The following is an 18043-nucleotide window of genomic DNA, read 5'->3' as shown; positions in this document are numbered from 1 at the left end:
TGAACCGACCGATTACCACCAGTCAAATAGAATCAGGTAATCAAAAATCTCCCAAAAAACAAAAGTCCTGGACCAGATGGCTTCATAGGTGAATTTTACCAAACATTCAAAGAAGAATTATCACCTATTCTTCTCAAACTATTCCAAAAATTTCAAGAAGAAGAGAAGGCTCCATAACTTCTTTTATGAGACCACCATTACCTTGATTCCAAAACCAGACAAATACATTACAAAAAAAGAAAACTATAGGCTGATATCTCTTATGGACATTGATACAAAAATCCTCAACAAAATATTAGCAAACCGAATTCAGCAATACATTAAAAATATCATACACCATGATCAAGTTGGATTTATTCCTGGGATGCAAGGTTAGTTCAATAGCCGCAAATCAATTAATGTGAGATACCACATTAACAAATCATATGATCATATCAACAGATGCAGAAAAAGCGTTTGACAAAATCCAGCATCCATTTATGATAAAAACTCTCAGCAAAGTGCGAATAGAGGGAACTTATCTCAACATAATAAAGACCATGTATGACAAACCTACAGCTAACATCATACTCAATGGGGAAAGGCTAAAAGCATTTTCCTTAAGATCAGGAACAAGATAAGGATGCCCACTTTCAACATTCCTCTTCAACACTGTATTGGGAGTCTTAGCCACAGCAACAAGACAAGAAAAAAATAAAAGGCATCCGAATCGGAAAGGAAGAAGTAAAACTCTCGTTATTTGCCGATGACATACTATATAGAGAGAACCCTAAAGATTCCACCAAAAAACTGTTAGAACTGATCAATGGATTCAGTAAAGTAACAGGCTACAAAATAAATATTCAGAAGTCAGTGGCATTTTTATACACCAATGATGAACTTTCAGAAAGAGAAATTAAGAAAACAATCCCATTTATAATTGCATCAAAAACTATAAAATACCTGGGAATCAAATTAATGAAAATGAAAACACAACTTATCAAAATTTGTGAGATGAAGCAAATCAATGCTTAGAGGGAAATTTATAGCACAGAATGCATACATTAGAGAAAACAAAGATCTAAAATCAATCGTTTAAATTTTCATCTCAGGAAACTAAAAAAGAAGAGTAAATTATATCCAAAGAAATGAGATTTAAAAAAATAAGAATTAAATCTCTGAAATTGTAAATAGGAACTCAATAAAGAAAAATCAATGAAACTCAATGCTGGTACTTTGAGATCGATAAAATCCATAGCTTCTAAGCAAGCTAGTTAAGAAAAAGTGAGAGAGGACATAAATTACTAATATCAGAAATGAAAGAGCCCATGGACATTAAAAGGATAGTAAAGGAAGACTATGAACAAAGCTATGCTCACAAATTTGATAATGTAGATGAAACGAACCAATCCCTTGAAAGATACAGTCTGTAAAAACTCACACAAGAAACAATCTGAATAGCCCCATATTATTAAATAACTTGAATCAATAGTTAATAACCTTCCAAAACAGAAAAGTACCAGGCCCGGATGGGTTCACTGGTGAATTCTACCAAACATTTAAAGAAAATATTATATCAATTCTCTACAATCTCTTTCAGAAAACGGAAGAAAGAATACTTTCTAACTCATTCTGTGAGGCTAGTATGATCCCAATGCCAAAATCAAACAAAGGTATTACAAGAAAATTACAGACCAATATCTCTCATGAACATAAATGCAAAAATTTTCAACAAAATATCAGCTAACAGAATCCAAAAGAGTATAAAAATAGTTACACACAACAACCAAGTAGGATTTAGCCCAGGTATGCAAGGAGAAAGGAAAGCCTCGTCAATAAATGGTGCTGGGAAAACTGGAAAGCCACCCTGCAAAAGAATGAAACTACATTGTTGTCTATCACCACACACCAAAATTCACTCAAAATGGATTAAGGACCTGAATATAAGACCTGAAACAATAAAATGCACAAAAGAAAACATAGGAACTAAACTCAAGGACATTGGACTTCAAGAGAATTTTATGAATTTGACCTCAAAGGCAAGGGAAGTAAAAGCTAAAATAAGTGAATGGGGCTACATCAAACTAAAAAGCTTCTGCTCAGCAAAAGAAACCGTCGATGAGGTAAAGAGACAACCATCTGAATGAGAAAATGTATTTTCAAGCAATGCCTCCAATAAGAGCCTAATATCCAAAATATACAAAGAACTCATATGACTCAATAACAACAAAAAAAACAAATGATCCAATGAAAAAATGGGCAGAGGACCTGAAGAGACACTTCTCCCTAGAGGGTATACAAATGGCCAACAAATATTTGAAAAGATGCTCAACATCGCTAGCTATTAGGGAAATGCAAATCAAAACCACAATGAGATACCATCTCACACCTGTTAGAATAGCTATAATCAACAGGACAAGTAATAACAAATGCTAGAGAGGATGTGGAGAAATAGGAACCCTCATACACTGCTGGTGAGACTGCAAATTGGCACAGCCACTATGGAAAACAGTGTGGAGATTCCTCAAAAAACTAAGAATCGATCTACCATATGATTCAGCAATCCCTCTACTAGGTATTTACCCCAAAGACTTGAAAATCCATATCCAAAAAGATATTTGCACACCGATGTTCATAGCAGCATTATTCACAGTGGCCAGGACATGGAAGCAACCGAAGTGTCCTACGATAGTCGACTGGCTAAAGCAGCTGTGGTACATATATATAATGGAATATTATATTACTCAGCCATAAGAAGAGATGAAACACAGCCATTTGTGACAACATAGATGAACCTCAAGATAATCATGCTAAGCAAAATAAGCCAAACAGAAAAAGTTGAAAATCACATATCAGTTATATGTGGGATATAAACCTAAAAGCAACAAATGAGCAGGACAGAGACTCATTAGACTAGTGGTTACCAGAGGACTATACAGACTAGTGTTTACTATTGGGGTGGGGGAGAAGGGGGAAGTAGACAGGGTAAAGAGAGTCAAATATAAGGGGGTAGGAGTAGGGTGAAGTGGGTAAAGGGGATCAAATATATGGTAGCTGAAGGAAACTGGACTTTGGGTGGTAAACACACAGAATATACAGATGTCAAATTGTAATGTACACCTGAATATTATATAATTATATCAACCAATGTTACCCCAATAAACTTAATTTTTTTTAAAAAAAATGTACCATTCTGGTGAATGATGTTGATAATGGGGAGGTTATGCATGTATGGAGCTAAAGAGCATATGGGAAATCTCTCTCAATTTTGCTGAAAACCTAAAACTGCTCTAAAAAATAAAGTCTTAAAAAAGAACTCCTGCTTTCTTAATAAAGTAACTGATACACTGATTTCATTCAACAAATTTACTGAGTTACTATGTGCCAGGTGCTATTCATTTGTTTGGTCATATATTCCACAAATACTTAATGAATACCTACTATGTATTCTAGATAATGGGAATACAGTAATGAACAAAACAGATGAAAATCTTAGCCCTCATGCAGTTTATAGTCTAATGGTGGAAGACAGGCAATAAACTAATAATTTAAAAGATGTGTGCAAAGGTGATAACAGTATCAAAAAGGAGAAGGGCAAGGATACAAAATTTAAAAACTGGAAGGGGTGAGTCAGTGGGAGGGACTGCTAATACACAGAGTGATGAAGTGATTTGGCCTCACTTCTCTGAGAAGGTAAAACCAAGGGAAGATCTCTAGGGTCAGATAATGAAGCAAGCCATGGGGATGTCTGAGCAAATAGCAATCCAGACAGAACCTTAAAACTGAGCCGTCCCAATCATCAACCAGTGTATTCTTATTGCCTATTGCTATATTTTTATATCTAGGCGGCAAAGGAAGGTTCTGAGAAAAGAACTGACATTATGTTATTTTCATTTTAAAAGGATCACTCTGGCTGTTGCACTGAGGACAGACCATAGGGAGACAAAGATGAGATCAGTTAGGAGGCTATATTAACCTAGGTGAAATGATGTTGGCTTGGATCTGTGTGGTGGCAATGGAAATAGTAAAAAGGGGTCAGACTCTTAGATAAACTCTGAAGGTACAGCCAACAGGACTTTGGAAACGACTGGATGTAAGTGAGAAAGAAAGAAAAACTGAACCAAGGTTTTTGGCTTGTGTGTATGTAAGGAGAAAGTGCCCTTTAATGAGATTTTAAAGACAAGAGGAAGAGCAGATATGCTAACAAGATTACAAATTCAATTTGGTGTATGCTAAGTTTAAGATGCTTATAAAATATTCAAATAGAAATGTTGAGTACAACAGCTAGATCTAGGAATTTAAAGTTTAAGAGAGAGTTCTGCATTGGAGATATAAATTTAGAAACCTTTAGCATATATGTTATCTCATTAGATGAAATGAAATTAGTGAAGACTGAATGAAAATCATGAAAATAATCTGAGAATTAGGCTCTGGGCCATAACAAATTTCAGAGTTTCAGAGCATGAAAAAAAAAACAGCAAAGGGATAGAGCAGCCAGTCAAGTAGGAAAAACCCTAGAAGAGTGAGATATCCCAAAAACCAAATGAAGAAATGTACCAAGGTAATGGGAGAAATTAATTGAATAAAATTGTGCTCTTAGGTCAAGTAAAAGGTACAACAGACATCACTGGTGACTTAAAGGAGCAGTTTCAGAGGAATGGTAGGAGCAGAAGGTTGCCTAAAGTGGGTTCATGAGAGAATGGAAAGAGAGAATTAAAGAAAACAGACACAGACAATTCATTCAAGTAATTTTATTATAAAGGGAAGAAGAAAAATAGGGGTGTAGGTAAAGGGTCAAAGAGGGTTTTTTCCTACTAAACACTGAAGAAATAACAGTATAAATATTTTACACTAATGGGAATGATCCAGTAAACAGGCAGAAATTGATAGGGAAGGGCAAGGAGATGAATACAGAAGCAATAACAGTGACTAGATGAAAAGAGTTTAATCCAAAATACCAGTGGAAGTAATAGCATTAATAAATAAGCAATATACAAATCCAGTCAGTGAAAGTAACAACAGCAGCTTAATTTCTGTGAAATGTTTTCCGGTTTACAAAATAATTTTATACTTCTTCTGATATTTACAGTAATCTCCTAACATAGGTATTACTCGCCCCCTCCCCCGCCCCCCCCCACACTGTTCTTTTAAAAGCTCTTCTCTCGTTTCCCAGATTTTTTCTATAGAAACTTTCTATAGAAAAGAGTGGCTCACAGAAGTTAGGTAACTTGGCCAAAGTCACACAGTTATTAAGAGGTAAAGCTAGAATACAAATCTCGATCAACTGACTAAATTCCTTATTATACCTACTTTATGGCTTGGAATGAAACATTCTGAAGAAAACTTATCAATTAAGTATCTTAAAAAGTGTCATTAAAAACAACTTTGAAATGTCTTAGAAATATGCTGCTTTTACATTTATTGAAATTATGTTAAAAACAATGTTACTACTAACAACTGTGACAATGAAAATAATTTATTTTTAAGATGATGTTCATGGATTTTCTCAAATTATGAAAAGATCCCATGTTCTTCAGAAAAAAATCTGGGAAACAAGAAGAGCTTTTAAAAGAACAGAAGTCAATCATAATACCAACTACCTCACTTAACATAGTAATTTGTTTCTTTCCAGGAAAATATTTAAAAATAAGGCATTTTTATACTTATTTCTCTAATCGATGATGATTCTTGACCTCTACCGAGAGAATGTAGAGGTCTACATTCAAGATTTATAATCAAGACAAATGTGTGTTAGCAAAAATAGTGAACTATGGCTTCTGGTAACAAAGAAACACATGAAGTAATCAGATTTTTTAAGTCTTTCCATTTCTTACCTGGTTATTTTCTTCATCCTCAAATACAAAATCTTGCTGCATAACTTCATTGTCTAAATTAGTGCTAGCCACAGGTTCTGAACAGTCTCTGTTACTTTCACTGGCATTAATAATATCAACAGCAATATCAACCCTAGTAATGAAGATTAAAAACTCAAATCAGGCCAAATGTCAAATATATAATGCCTTTAAAACAAATATCAACAATGATCTGAAACTTTTACTTGTTAAAGAAAAATGTATCCTTCTCATAAAAAGCCCCACTTCCTTTTTCCTGCCAAGTTAGATCATTAAATGTGCTAACTTTATTTTTGTCTCTCCATGGGATGCTGTGGGGAATCTACCTTGTTATCCCCTTCGAAAAATTTCAAAAGCAAATGAATGATTTAGAAAATAACTTATGTGCCAAAATAATGATTTCTCTCATAAATGCACACTCTCAATCATAATGACCTGTTTGATTAAAATACAAGTCCAGCACTAGACACGATAGCATCTAACACCTTATTAAGTACAACAGGAATAACTTCCTACTGCAGATTTCCCATCTTACATAATTTAGAATTTTTTGTTTACAAAGATACTACGACCACTGATAAAACATGAGTTACTTCTTCAGTAACTCTGAGCATGGATTAAGTTTTCAGGATCTCCAGTTAAGCTAAGGACAAACTCTAAGGAATCTGTTTATATTACATCCTTTAAAACATTTTCCCACTTTATCTAACTTTTAGATACTGCTTTTTTCCTTCATATTCAGCCCAAATACTCCCTATAGATCTTATATCAGTTCTAATCATGCCCTCAAAGCACACAAACCAGGGCTATCACAAAGAGCTGCAGGCTGATGCCATCCATGCAGACTACATGGCACACCTGCAGTTGTACATATGGTATTCTTAAACATATTCCAACTACTGGTTTTCATATCCAATTAATTTTTTGTTTCACTTCATTTTAATAGCTATTCTAGTGTACTAGACATATTGGCCTTTAAAAAATCTATTCCTTAAAAAAAAAAAAAACCACTCTATCCAATCATCTACTTTTTTTACCTTCCAATGACTCCTCCAAATTTAGGTACACCTTTCTCATTTGTCCCCAAAATAAAAACTAATAAATGAAAACTATGAAATCATTGCATACAGTCTCAGAGTAGGCACTCATATCCTAAAGAGCAAGGCTGAGGTAATAGGAAAGGAGATGAGGCTTTCATCCATTTAAAGGTAACAAGTCAGATGAAGAGTGAAGTAACATCACATATCACTAATAGAGGTATTGTTAACTTATACAAATTCAACTATTAACAGTTACACTAAAAAAAAAGCATGTAGGGTAGGCAGAGACTGGGGGCAAGGGATAACAATTTAAATAGCAAAGGATGATTCTACTCACCATTTCAATCAATGACATCATGCACCAGGAATGATGTCAATCTACTGTCTCTATAAATTACCTGTCTAGATCTCTGCATGTCTCTCCTGGTGTGACCATCTGTTGCATAGAATATGGGTCTAATTTTTTTTAAGTTACTTTTCATGCAATGAAGTCTGTAAAGGTAAACTAACTATCTGGTGTTCAGGGAGGAAAATATGGCTATGCTGGACTTAATAGATAATGTATGAGATTTTCAATGTCATATAAATACATATAATTTATATACAAGTACATACAAAGTTAATTTACATAATGACTTTCAGAAATCCCCGAGTAAGACTATTTAAGTAAAAATATTTAAGTAAAAATGTTTTTTTATTAAAGATAAAACAACTTTATAACTCTTAATAACAGTAAAATGTTTTAAAAGTTTCTTACTGGTTATTAGATCCTTCTCCATCACAATTAGTACTTCCTACTTCGTTATTACACACCAGACCTTGCTGTTGTAAATTCTTAAGATCATGATCTATGCTGCTTTGCAGATCAAAAAGGTGCTGTTCCACAGCTGCTCTAATTGTTCTTTCTAAAATGCTACAAAACAGAATACATTTTATTGAGAAGCAGTCACCCTAACTGGGTATTTGACCATATACACACAAATGTTAAAACCTATGACCTGTAAAACAAATTATTATGGTATTTAATGGGTAAGGTAGTCTACGGCCATGCTACCCTGAGTAAGCCTGATCCTGTCTGATCTCGGAAGCTAAGCAGGGTCGGGCCTGGTTAGTACTTGGATGGGAGACCACTTAGGAAGACCAGGTGCTGTGGGCATAAAAAAATATAATAAGGGATTGTAAGCTGACAAGGTCCTTGCAATCTGTGAGGTCAACCAAGGGTTGCCTCGCCTAAAAAATAAAGTAATAATAATAATAACAATAATAATAATAATAAAATAAAACAAATGGATAAGCTAGAGTGTAAAAAGAAATACAGAAAAGAAATACATGATATTAACTTAAATTTTAAAATGGAATTTGCCCAGATATTATACAAATTAATCATAATATCATTATCACTACTGAAGTGGGAAGGACTAGCTGTCCCAATAATTCATCCTCACTACTATATAAAAAGCCACTTAAACAGACTTTTCAAAGGTATGTTTATAAAACAAAATAATTTACCAACACTCAGCTAAATAAAAGAAACAAATTGTAAGGATATTGTTTGTATTTTTTATGTAAAGTCTATTTCTGAAAGAAAATGTAAAAAAAACTCTACTGACATTTTTCAATCATTTTAAAAGATCAAAAACTCACCAAAAGAAAGTTCATCTTTATTTTGTATATTAGTGTAATGTGTTCCTTATTTATTTGTTCCTACTGCAGTACGTAAAATACTAACTAGTTTCACTGCTGTACATACAATCTTTCCTCCAAAGTAAGCACAATAAATATATGATTTTCATTACTATGGTTTAGTAATATTAAAAAGTGTTTTATTAATTGTTTTATTAAAGTATACTACTTACTCCGCAGAGGCTGGTAAGATGCCGATGGGAGATATATGGGCACTGTAATCAAAGAAAGAAATTAGATATAAATTTCTTCAATACTAAATGACTAGAAAATGTGCTGAAAACTGCCACATTTGCACTACCCTGACACAACCAGGAGAGCATACTCTAAGTTTTATGTTCATCTCTAGCAGAGTATGATTCTAATTTTCTAAATTATCTTTTCACACAAAAAGGCCCTTAAATACATATTTTCTCCCTCTCCCCTTCACCCCATTTTACTTTTTAACACCTACTTGCAATTCACTGACAGTGCAGTATGCTGAAGGGTGTGAAGAAAATTTATAAATCAACACTCTTCTTTATGATTTAATTTGTGAGTTCTGTTGAACTTTACCTTATACCAAATTCTCAAAAAGTTCTAATTCTCAACTACTTGGTCCATCGATCTGTTACTAAAGCCTTGTACTTGTATCATGTTTTAATTTTTGGTAGAACTTCTATCTTCTCTGTTCTTTTTCATATTTGCCACTGTTAGTCATCTACTTATTTTCTCAGAGGAATTTTCTCACCCTTATTTATCAGATTAGATTATCGCTAAGATGCTAGTAGATAAATGGACATAAGACACTTCAGAAACAATCAAATAAACAAAAATAATCAGAAATGCGAATTTAAAATAAGGATTAGATCAAATTAATATATAAATTAATATACATTTTTTGCTGATGTTAATATACTATAATGATAAAGGTTATAAAACTGAAACTCATGTTGCTGGTAGGAAGGTAAATTAGTAAAACTCAGATGGAAATCAATTTGGCAATGTGTTTTAAAAGAATCCTAAAAGTATATGCATGTCTTTGACTCAAAAATCCCACATGTGCAGCTCTATCTAGAGTCTATCAAGTCTACCAAAATCTAACCTAAATTTTTAAAATACCACAAAACTTATATCGTAAGTTCTTTGAAGCATCATTTTTTCAATTTTATTATAAAATTTTTCAAAAATTTTAATAAAGTTGAAAAATCATACACAAACACCTTAAAATCCACCATCTGGAGTCTATAATTAAATTTTTACTATATTTGCAGATTTTTAAGAAATCCACAAATAAATATATAAAATGGACTAGGGTACAGTCACTGGACCTTTTGAAATTACTGATATTCATAAAGATTAAGAAGTACCATGAGAAAGTATTTTTATATGTGCATAAATGATATGTGCAACTGTATCAAAATGGCTACATTTAAAAATGTGTTTTTATAATTATATATACAGGCTAGTAAAAGTTAAAGCAGAATTTGGGAGCATTCTTACTACCTCTAAGACAGGGATGTGATCCATGGACTTCCTGTATGAGACTCTCCGGGAGTGACAGTGTTATTTTACTGCAGCCCTGGACCTTACCCAAATACCATAAAGCCAAAGTAAATAAGATAGTACAGTATTGGCACAAGAATAGACAAACACAACAGAAACAGATCCATGCATATATACTTGATTCAGAGCAAAGGTCGTACTACAGAAAGCAGGGAAAGGATGGTCTTTTCAAAAATGAGTACTGAAACAATTTGGTATCCATATTGAAAAAGGTAACTTAGCTCCTCCTCACATACCAGGGACAAAAATCAATTCCAGGGAGATTACTGACTTAAACATGAAAGGTGAAAAGATATAGCTTTTAGAAGATAACACAGGAATGTATTTAGAAAAAGATTTCTTAAGCAGGACACAAAAAGCATTAACCACAATGGGAAAATAAGAAACTTGATAAAAATTAGAAATTATTCACCAGAAGACACCATATGAAAGAGAAAACATACAATAGGGAAAAGATACTTACAACACATATTTTAAAAGGGTTCCTACAATTCAATAAGACAACCCAAAAGAAAAACAGGAAACAGACTTTAAAAGGCATTTCACAGAAGAGATTAGCCAGTACACATACGAAAAGGGTGCGGACCTTATTAAAATGACAACGAAGTACATCCTCCAGAATAGTTAATACCAAGTGTTAACAAGAATGTGAGTGCTCGTACACTGTTTAGTGAGGGTATAATCTGAAGTAAGCATTTTGGAAAATAATTTGGCAATATTTACTTAAGTTGAAAGACGGGTTTATGTCTTCAAGTGTATGCATGTGTGCACCAGAAGATGTGCACAAGAATGTACACAGCAATGTTATTCACAATAGTCAAAAAGTAAAAACAACTCAATTGTGCACCAACAGTACATCGGATCATTGTGGTATAATCATTTACTAAATTACTTTAAGCAATGAAATGAACAAATCACAGTGACATGCAACAACATGGATAAATCTCACATGCAATGGTTAGTGAAAGAAGCTGGATCAAAAAGATATAGTCAAATTCAATTTATATAAAGTTCAAAAATATACAAAGAAGCGATGCCTTAAAGTATGCACAGTACTTACCTTTAGTGGCGAGAGAGGAGATCAATACTGAGAGCTACTGGGATGCTGTTAGTGTTTATTTCTAGATCTGGGTGGTGGTTACATGGATATTTGCTTTTTACCAACTTGTTTTGCTATACATTTGTTTTATGCCCATTTCTGTATGTATAATATATTTCCCAATTATAAAAAAGCTTTAAAAAAGTAGATTGCTGGGTCCCTCCCCAAACTTCTGAGGTAGGGCCCCAAGTCTACATTTTTAACAAGCACCATTAATGATTCTTAACCATACTAACAAGTTTAAGAAAAAATGGCCTAGATATATATATCTAGCCTCCAAAAAGACTAAACTTTAATAAGATTTTCCAGTTATCCAAAGGAGCCAAAAAAGAGCAAAAGTTCTGATGGTCTTAAATTAGATAGGTAGGCAAGAGAGTTGATCTTTGTTTCCTACCCCTCTTAAATGCTATTGGAATTAAATTATATATTACAGATATAAATACATAGAAGCAATGAGCAACAAGCTAGATTATTAGTATAACAGTAAAGATTCTTTAGCCCTGAAGAATACACTGAAACAATCAAATAAATAGCTCTTTTCAATAAGTACCCTCTCCTCACCCTGAAAAGCCATAATAAACAAATCAAATAGATTTTGTTCTTTATGAGTCAGACTGTCACCCACAAGGCTACAAAGATGACTGTCTAACTTTGTTCTCTGAGCTTCTAAAAGACAAAGGACTGATTCAGTTTTCGGATCTCAAAGAATTTTTCCTTTATTTTCAGACTTTAGCCAAATTCTGTGGGTAAAGAGCACTTATGCACAAACCAGAGCTAACACATACCTATGGCTGTAAAAAAGATTTATCAATATAGTCATGCATCTGCTGCAGCGGCAAAATAGCATAGTATCATAAGGGTGTGAGTTCTGATTAATAAAGACAAGAAAATAATTGCTGACCACTAGTGGATACCTGAAGCTGTGGATAGTACCAAATTCTATGTATACAATGTTTTTTTCCTATATGTTCATACCTACAATTAAATTTATAAATTAGGCACAGTAAGAGATTAACGAAATAAAATAGAACAATTATAACAATATACTGTAAGAAAAATTACGTGAATGTGGTCTTTCTCAAAATCTTATTATACTGTACTCATCTTTCTTTTTATGATAATGTGAGATGATAAAATGACTATGTGATGACATAAAGTGAGGTGAATGACATAGGCATTATGACATAGTGTTAGGCTACTACTGACCTTCTGATAATATGTCAGAAGGAGGATCATCTGCTTGGGGTGATCCTAGATCATCGAGCCATAAAGAGGTCAATGGTTGGATGTCAAGAGCAGATATGTCGATGGTTGGAGAAATTTAATATTTTCAGACCACACTGACCCTGGGTAACTAAAGCTGTGGAAGCAAAACCATCAATAAGAAGGGACTACTGTACTACACTTCTTATGCCCCTATAGTCAGTTGAAGGCACATTTCCTCAACAATAAGGCATCCACAGAATGAAGTGGAGATCAGTCTCAAAATACTGAACTCAAAGCTCTTCCTCAATCACTATACTCTTTCCTGCATTGCACTTAAAACTGAACCAGCAGAAACGAATGAACTCATAAAAATGAAGCCCTAGCATTAACAGCCCCAAAAGAGAATATCTAATTTTTATTCCTGCTAAATTCCAAGTCTTACCTTACTTAGCAAGGCATTAAAAGCACAACTTTAAATGAAATTTATAATAATGCTAGTTAACTGTATTTTAACGTGTAGTTCTGTAAGCATGAGCATAAATTAAAATTAACCAAACCTCAAGCTGAAATAAATTTTTCCAATACAGCCTAGGGAAAAGATTATGAAGCACAGGGGGGGAAAAAGTTAAGAATTAAGTACTCTTTCAGAACTCTCCTACCTCTTTCAATTTTTTAAAGGTAAAGATTCCCCTTAAATTTGTATGTTTAAATATCAACGCTAAATTACAGATAAATATGTAGACATAAAGAAAGATTTTTTTCATCTAAAGATACAAGGCAATTGAGATTTCCATGAACTTCATGGATAAGAGTGAGGCTTGAAAGCAACTAAAATTCCTGCTTTCTGTGCACCCTGGGGCACCTATAGCACAAACTCCACCATTCTTCCATCCTGAACTCAGCTCAAATCTTAACAAAATATGGTTAATGGCAAACGATATACAGAAATACCAGATACAGAAAGAGATCAATCAGTATAACTCACACATAAATATTTATACCACTGGTTCAACTTAAAGGTAGTCTGTGAACCAAAAGATCGAAACTATTTTCATAACATTTGCCTTTTTCACTGTGCTGACATTTGCATGACGATGCAAAATCAATGGTAGAAAATACTGGAGTCTTAACAGAAGTCCAAGCAAGTGGTACCAAACCATACCATGGCATTGCATTCTTCATCACCACCCACTTGCAATTGTTTTTAGAAAAGAGGCCGGTCCCTGATGAAGCAGTAGAAATTATTAATTTTACCTCAGCCCTTGAGTACATTTCTTTTTAATATTTAGTGTGACAAAATGGGAAGTACACATGAAACACTTCCACTGCACAGCATAGTATAATGCATGTCTTGTTAGAGTTGAGAGCTAAACTTTTATCATGAAACATCATTTTTGTTTGAAAAATAGGTTAATAAACTATGGTTATTCCAACCTAAATATCTGGCAGTCGTTTTCTCAAAAATAAACAAGACTGTCACTTCAAGAAAAACAACTGACAATACTTATCAAATTTAAGTTTTCAAGCAAGAATTAGAATTTGGAAAACCAAATTCTAATTTTGATACATTCAGTGGTAATATTAAAGAATGTGAACTTTTGTATAACAAAATATATCATCATTTGAAGATCTAAATAAGTCGGTGAAGCAGTATTTTCCAAATGACCAATATACCATGTCACAAATCAAGCATGGATAAAGATTCTCTCAAAGTGCATGACAAACCAATGGATTACAGTATGAAAATTCAGATATGATTTCAGGTTCTATATTACAAATAAACTTTAAGAAACTACCACGTATCTAGTTTTGGTGTACTGTCAAATAAGAACATTCATAATTGTCTGTAAAAGCTATATAAATTCTCCTCTCTTTTTTCCAACTACATACTGGAGTGATGCCAAATTTTCTTCATATACCTCAACAACAACAAAAAAGTATGGCAACAAATTAAATGCACAAGCAAATGCAAGGATCCAGCTGTCATCTATTAAGCCAGACATGAAAGAGATTTGTAAAAACATAAAACAATGCCACTAAAAACTTTCTCACTAAAACTTTTCCAAAGATTTTAGAAAACATGGTTACTTATGATTAAAAACTTTTACATTAACCTGAAATGGCTTTATTATAACTTTAAAACAATAAATTTCTCAGTTTTAATTCGTAATATTTAATTCATAAATACCAATAGCTTTAACCCACAGAAATAAAAGCTTTGGGGTCCTCAATAATTTTTATGTGTGTAACAAGATCACAAGACCAAAAAGTTTGAGAACCACTGACTTAAAACTAATAAAGGAGGAATTTACCAATTAAAACAAGTCAGGTTGTAAATACCTACATTTCAGCTACCAATACAAACGTATTCCAAAGTACAACTCAACAAAGAAACACCCCCAGCAGTTTCAATATGCCATTTTAATTTATAATATGGTATTAATTTATAATAGGCATAATCAACATTAACAAAGGTCTTTGGAGTCCTCAATAATTTTTAAGAGTATAACATCTGAGACCAAATGAAGTCTGAGAACTGCTATTTTAAACCATCACTAAATGTTTATATCTCTTATGTTTCTAACATGTCTTCCACCTACAGCTACATCTGAAAAGAAATACAAAGTAGGCTACCTAATACTTCCAATATTTGCAAACTACTTCATAGAAAAACTCAAAAAGATGAAAAATTAGGTTACCAAAAGTTCAATTTCCAGTTTCGTGCAATACAGTATCCATTTATGCCCCAAAACAAATACATTTAAGCTCCCGATATGATAGGCCCTGTGCATCCTAGGGATATTTTTCCCCTACCTTTCTTTCATCCAAGGTGGATAATTAAAGAATGTACTTTTTTACCTTTATAAAATCAATTAGCCAAAACTAAAATGCAAGGTTAATATATAATTATTAACTGAAATTTATAAATATCATCACTAAATCTAGAGGATCACTATGGTAGGCACATCTGTTTTTGTTGCCTGATAGCCCTACCCCTCCCTTTCTTTTAGTAATAGCCCCATTTTTTCTGTAGCAAACTAGCTCCTCCCTCTACTCAATGGTCTTGGTAGATGCATAAATTATAGTGAACAGCTCTACCTTGGCCTGGGAACTGGATACTTGACCCAATTTAGGCCAGACTCTCCCCCCTGTCACCCCACAGGAATCTGATCTTGAGCAGAATGACAGATGGAAAGAGATAGTTATAACTCACAGTAATAGCCGCATGGTAAAGACCCTGTTACTAAATTCTCCAGAGCTGTCCATGCTCTTATCTCTGTTTTTCTTTAACTCTTCAACCTACCCAGCTTCCTTCTAATAAACTGCCTTTTCTCTTTCCTTTAACCGAGGTCTGTTTCTATGACTTGCAATTAAGGAGCCCTGAAAACCACCAAATCTCCAATGAATCCATCTAAAAATGATTGTGTTGGAGGAAAAGAGGATCCTCCACAAAACCAGACAGATGATTAAAGAGAAGAAACTATTACTAGCATACATTTGAAACAATATTTACCCTTGTTAATTAAATAAATAAAAATACTTAACAAATTTATTCTTCTAAATTGGTGTTATCCAAAAAAAATGTTTTTGTTATAATAAAAATGTTCTGTGTCTGCACTGTCCAATATGGTAGCCACCAATCGCACATGACAACTGAGCACTTGAAATGTGGCTCATACAACTGGGGAAATAATTTTTAAATTTCATTTAATTTTAATTGGTTTAAATTTAAATTTAAACAGCTACATGTAGCTAGTAGCCACCTTATTGGAGAGCATAACTCTAACAAAATAACTCTAACAAAATAAAGAACACTCATGTTAACCTACTGTTTTCAGGTACTCAAGAAAATAATGCCAATAACAATGTAAACTGGTCACGTCTTTTAGGTAGTCCGGAAATATTTATCAAAAGCCAAAGAAAAGTTTACTCTTAGAGCCTAATAAATCTATCCAAATAATTCAAAAGAAAGAAAAACGCCTAAGAAAAGAAGTGACAAGCTAGCTGGAATAACTCAAAATGTCCAGAAAAAAGAATGACAGTACATATTAAGATATAAGTATCTTAACATATAGTTTATAAATATCTTAATATGTAATTAAACTATAGTTAAGAGGCCATCAAAAAATAAATTAGAAGGTCATATAAACACAGAAAAACACAAACAAAATATAAAATCGGGCAGAGTGAATAAAGATGTTAATCTCCAATGACAATCATGTTTGAAGATACTATACATAATATAAAGATCTAAAGACCTACAGAGAAATGTAATAGTAGTATTTAGCAGTACACATTTTAAATTACTTTATAATTTTTCTAAATGACATTGGATAGTTCCTTCCCTAGATATTACTACTTATTTTTAAATGACATTTTGCTTTCTCTTAAATTGTTATTTCTTCTGCTTTTTAACCACCATTCTATTGAAAACAAATTTAATGAAAAATACCTAGTGGCCTAAATATATAGTTGTCTCCCTCATCAGAAATAGTTAGTAAACGGTGAAGCTTTACAGAGAATTAACAGAGAATTTAACAAACCTAGAGCTCTGCACAAGGAGTTCTTGAAGTCTCCAAGGCTTCCTAAACAGTGTATCCAAAAGTCCCTGCTATGTGTTAGCGTACTGCCTCCAGATTCCCACATTTATCAAGTTTGCCCACTTCATATGTAAAAGGACTAGAAAGCACTATCTTAATGGATCACAGAGTTCTCTCCTTACAGCCTAGTTCATCCTAGTTCTACCTGGAAGTTGGAAATACAAGTCAATTTAACCACTTCCAATTCTACTTCCAAAGGTTTTAAAAATTTTACCTAACGCAATTAACAGACTAATAATACAAAAACAATCTTTAAGAAAAAATATATGTAAAAGGTTATATTTTTAAAGAAAGGTATACAAGCTAATAACTGAAAATTTCTTAGAACAGTTGCTTCTTTAAATAATTTTTTGCTCTTTTCCATATACAAACCAATCTTTCACAAACTGTTACAATTTGTATGATTTAGTGCTTGAGTGAATCTATATCTAGAATGAAATGCTTAAAAGCTAAAGTTTTTTTCAACTGAAATACTACCTTGTTGATGCTGTAACACTATTCGTTTCCAGGATGTTTTCAGTCATCCTTAATTGTACCACCTCTGGCATGTCATTTGATTTTTCTGCACCCTCTTCTGGAAGTTCTTCTATATGTTCCAGCTTTTCATCTTCCTCTTCTTCCTCAGAAAGTTCATTAACCTATATGAATAAAAGGAAATTGAGAATTAAAATTTAATGAAACTGATAATTAACTGACATGATTTAAGATAAACTATTCTAAGAAAATTTTAAACACATTTTTTACTTCATTTCCTAGGACCAATTTCTCTTATGCAGTAAGTAATTGCCAACTTTTTCAGATTAGAATAAAGATGTAAACCAGACAAACATGATATTTTAAAGTAGAAAGTAATGTTTACATTCGTATATCACTAGGAATATGTGTAAGACTGCAAACTCTGAAAAAGCCTGTACACTGTAGTTAGCTAACATTAAGAAAGCTTCATTTCCTAACCAATCAGTTCTGTAAATCTAATAATTACAAAGACTTCTAATAGAGCTTTCCAATTTCCAAGTTCATTAAACAAGTTTTTTTTTA

The 18043-nt window shown here is 33.0% G+C and overlaps 1 protein-coding gene and 1 pseudogene across 5 annotated transcripts in view; one reads left to right on the top strand and one right to left on the bottom strand.

Annotated features, from left to right (window-relative positions):
- The window catches only part of FAM13B (family with sequence similarity 13 member B), a 71434-nt gene that overhangs the window by 29754 nt on the left and 23637 nt on the right, over nucleotides 1-18043 (bottom strand). For all 5 annotated transcript variants that reach the window (XM_015598086.2, XM_015598087.2, XM_015598088.2 and 2 more), the window contains 4 exons: nucleotides 17483-17643; nucleotides 8728-8769; nucleotides 7629-7784; nucleotides 5814-5946 (listed from right to left, as the gene is read on the bottom strand). In XM_015598086.2, coding sequence (XP_015453572.1) covers nucleotides 5814-5946; nucleotides 7629-7784; nucleotides 8728-8769; nucleotides 17483-17643 — 492 coding nt within the window. The remainder of the gene's footprint in view (nucleotides 1-5813; nucleotides 5947-7628; nucleotides 7785-8727; nucleotides 8770-17482; nucleotides 17644-18043) is intronic.
- Nucleotides 7909-8027, top strand: LOC112472091 (annotated as a pseudogene).

The sequence above is a fragment of the Pteropus alecto genome, unplaced genomic scaffold (assembly GCF_000325575.1).
Source record: "Pteropus alecto unplaced genomic scaffold, ASM32557v1 scaffold78, whole genome shotgun sequence".
In the NCBI taxonomy this organism is placed as follows: domain Eukaryota; kingdom Metazoa; phylum Chordata; class Mammalia; order Chiroptera; family Pteropodidae; genus Pteropus; species Pteropus alecto.
Note: the sequence above shows the minus strand (reverse complement) of the source record. Positions and strands in the feature narration are given on the sequence as shown.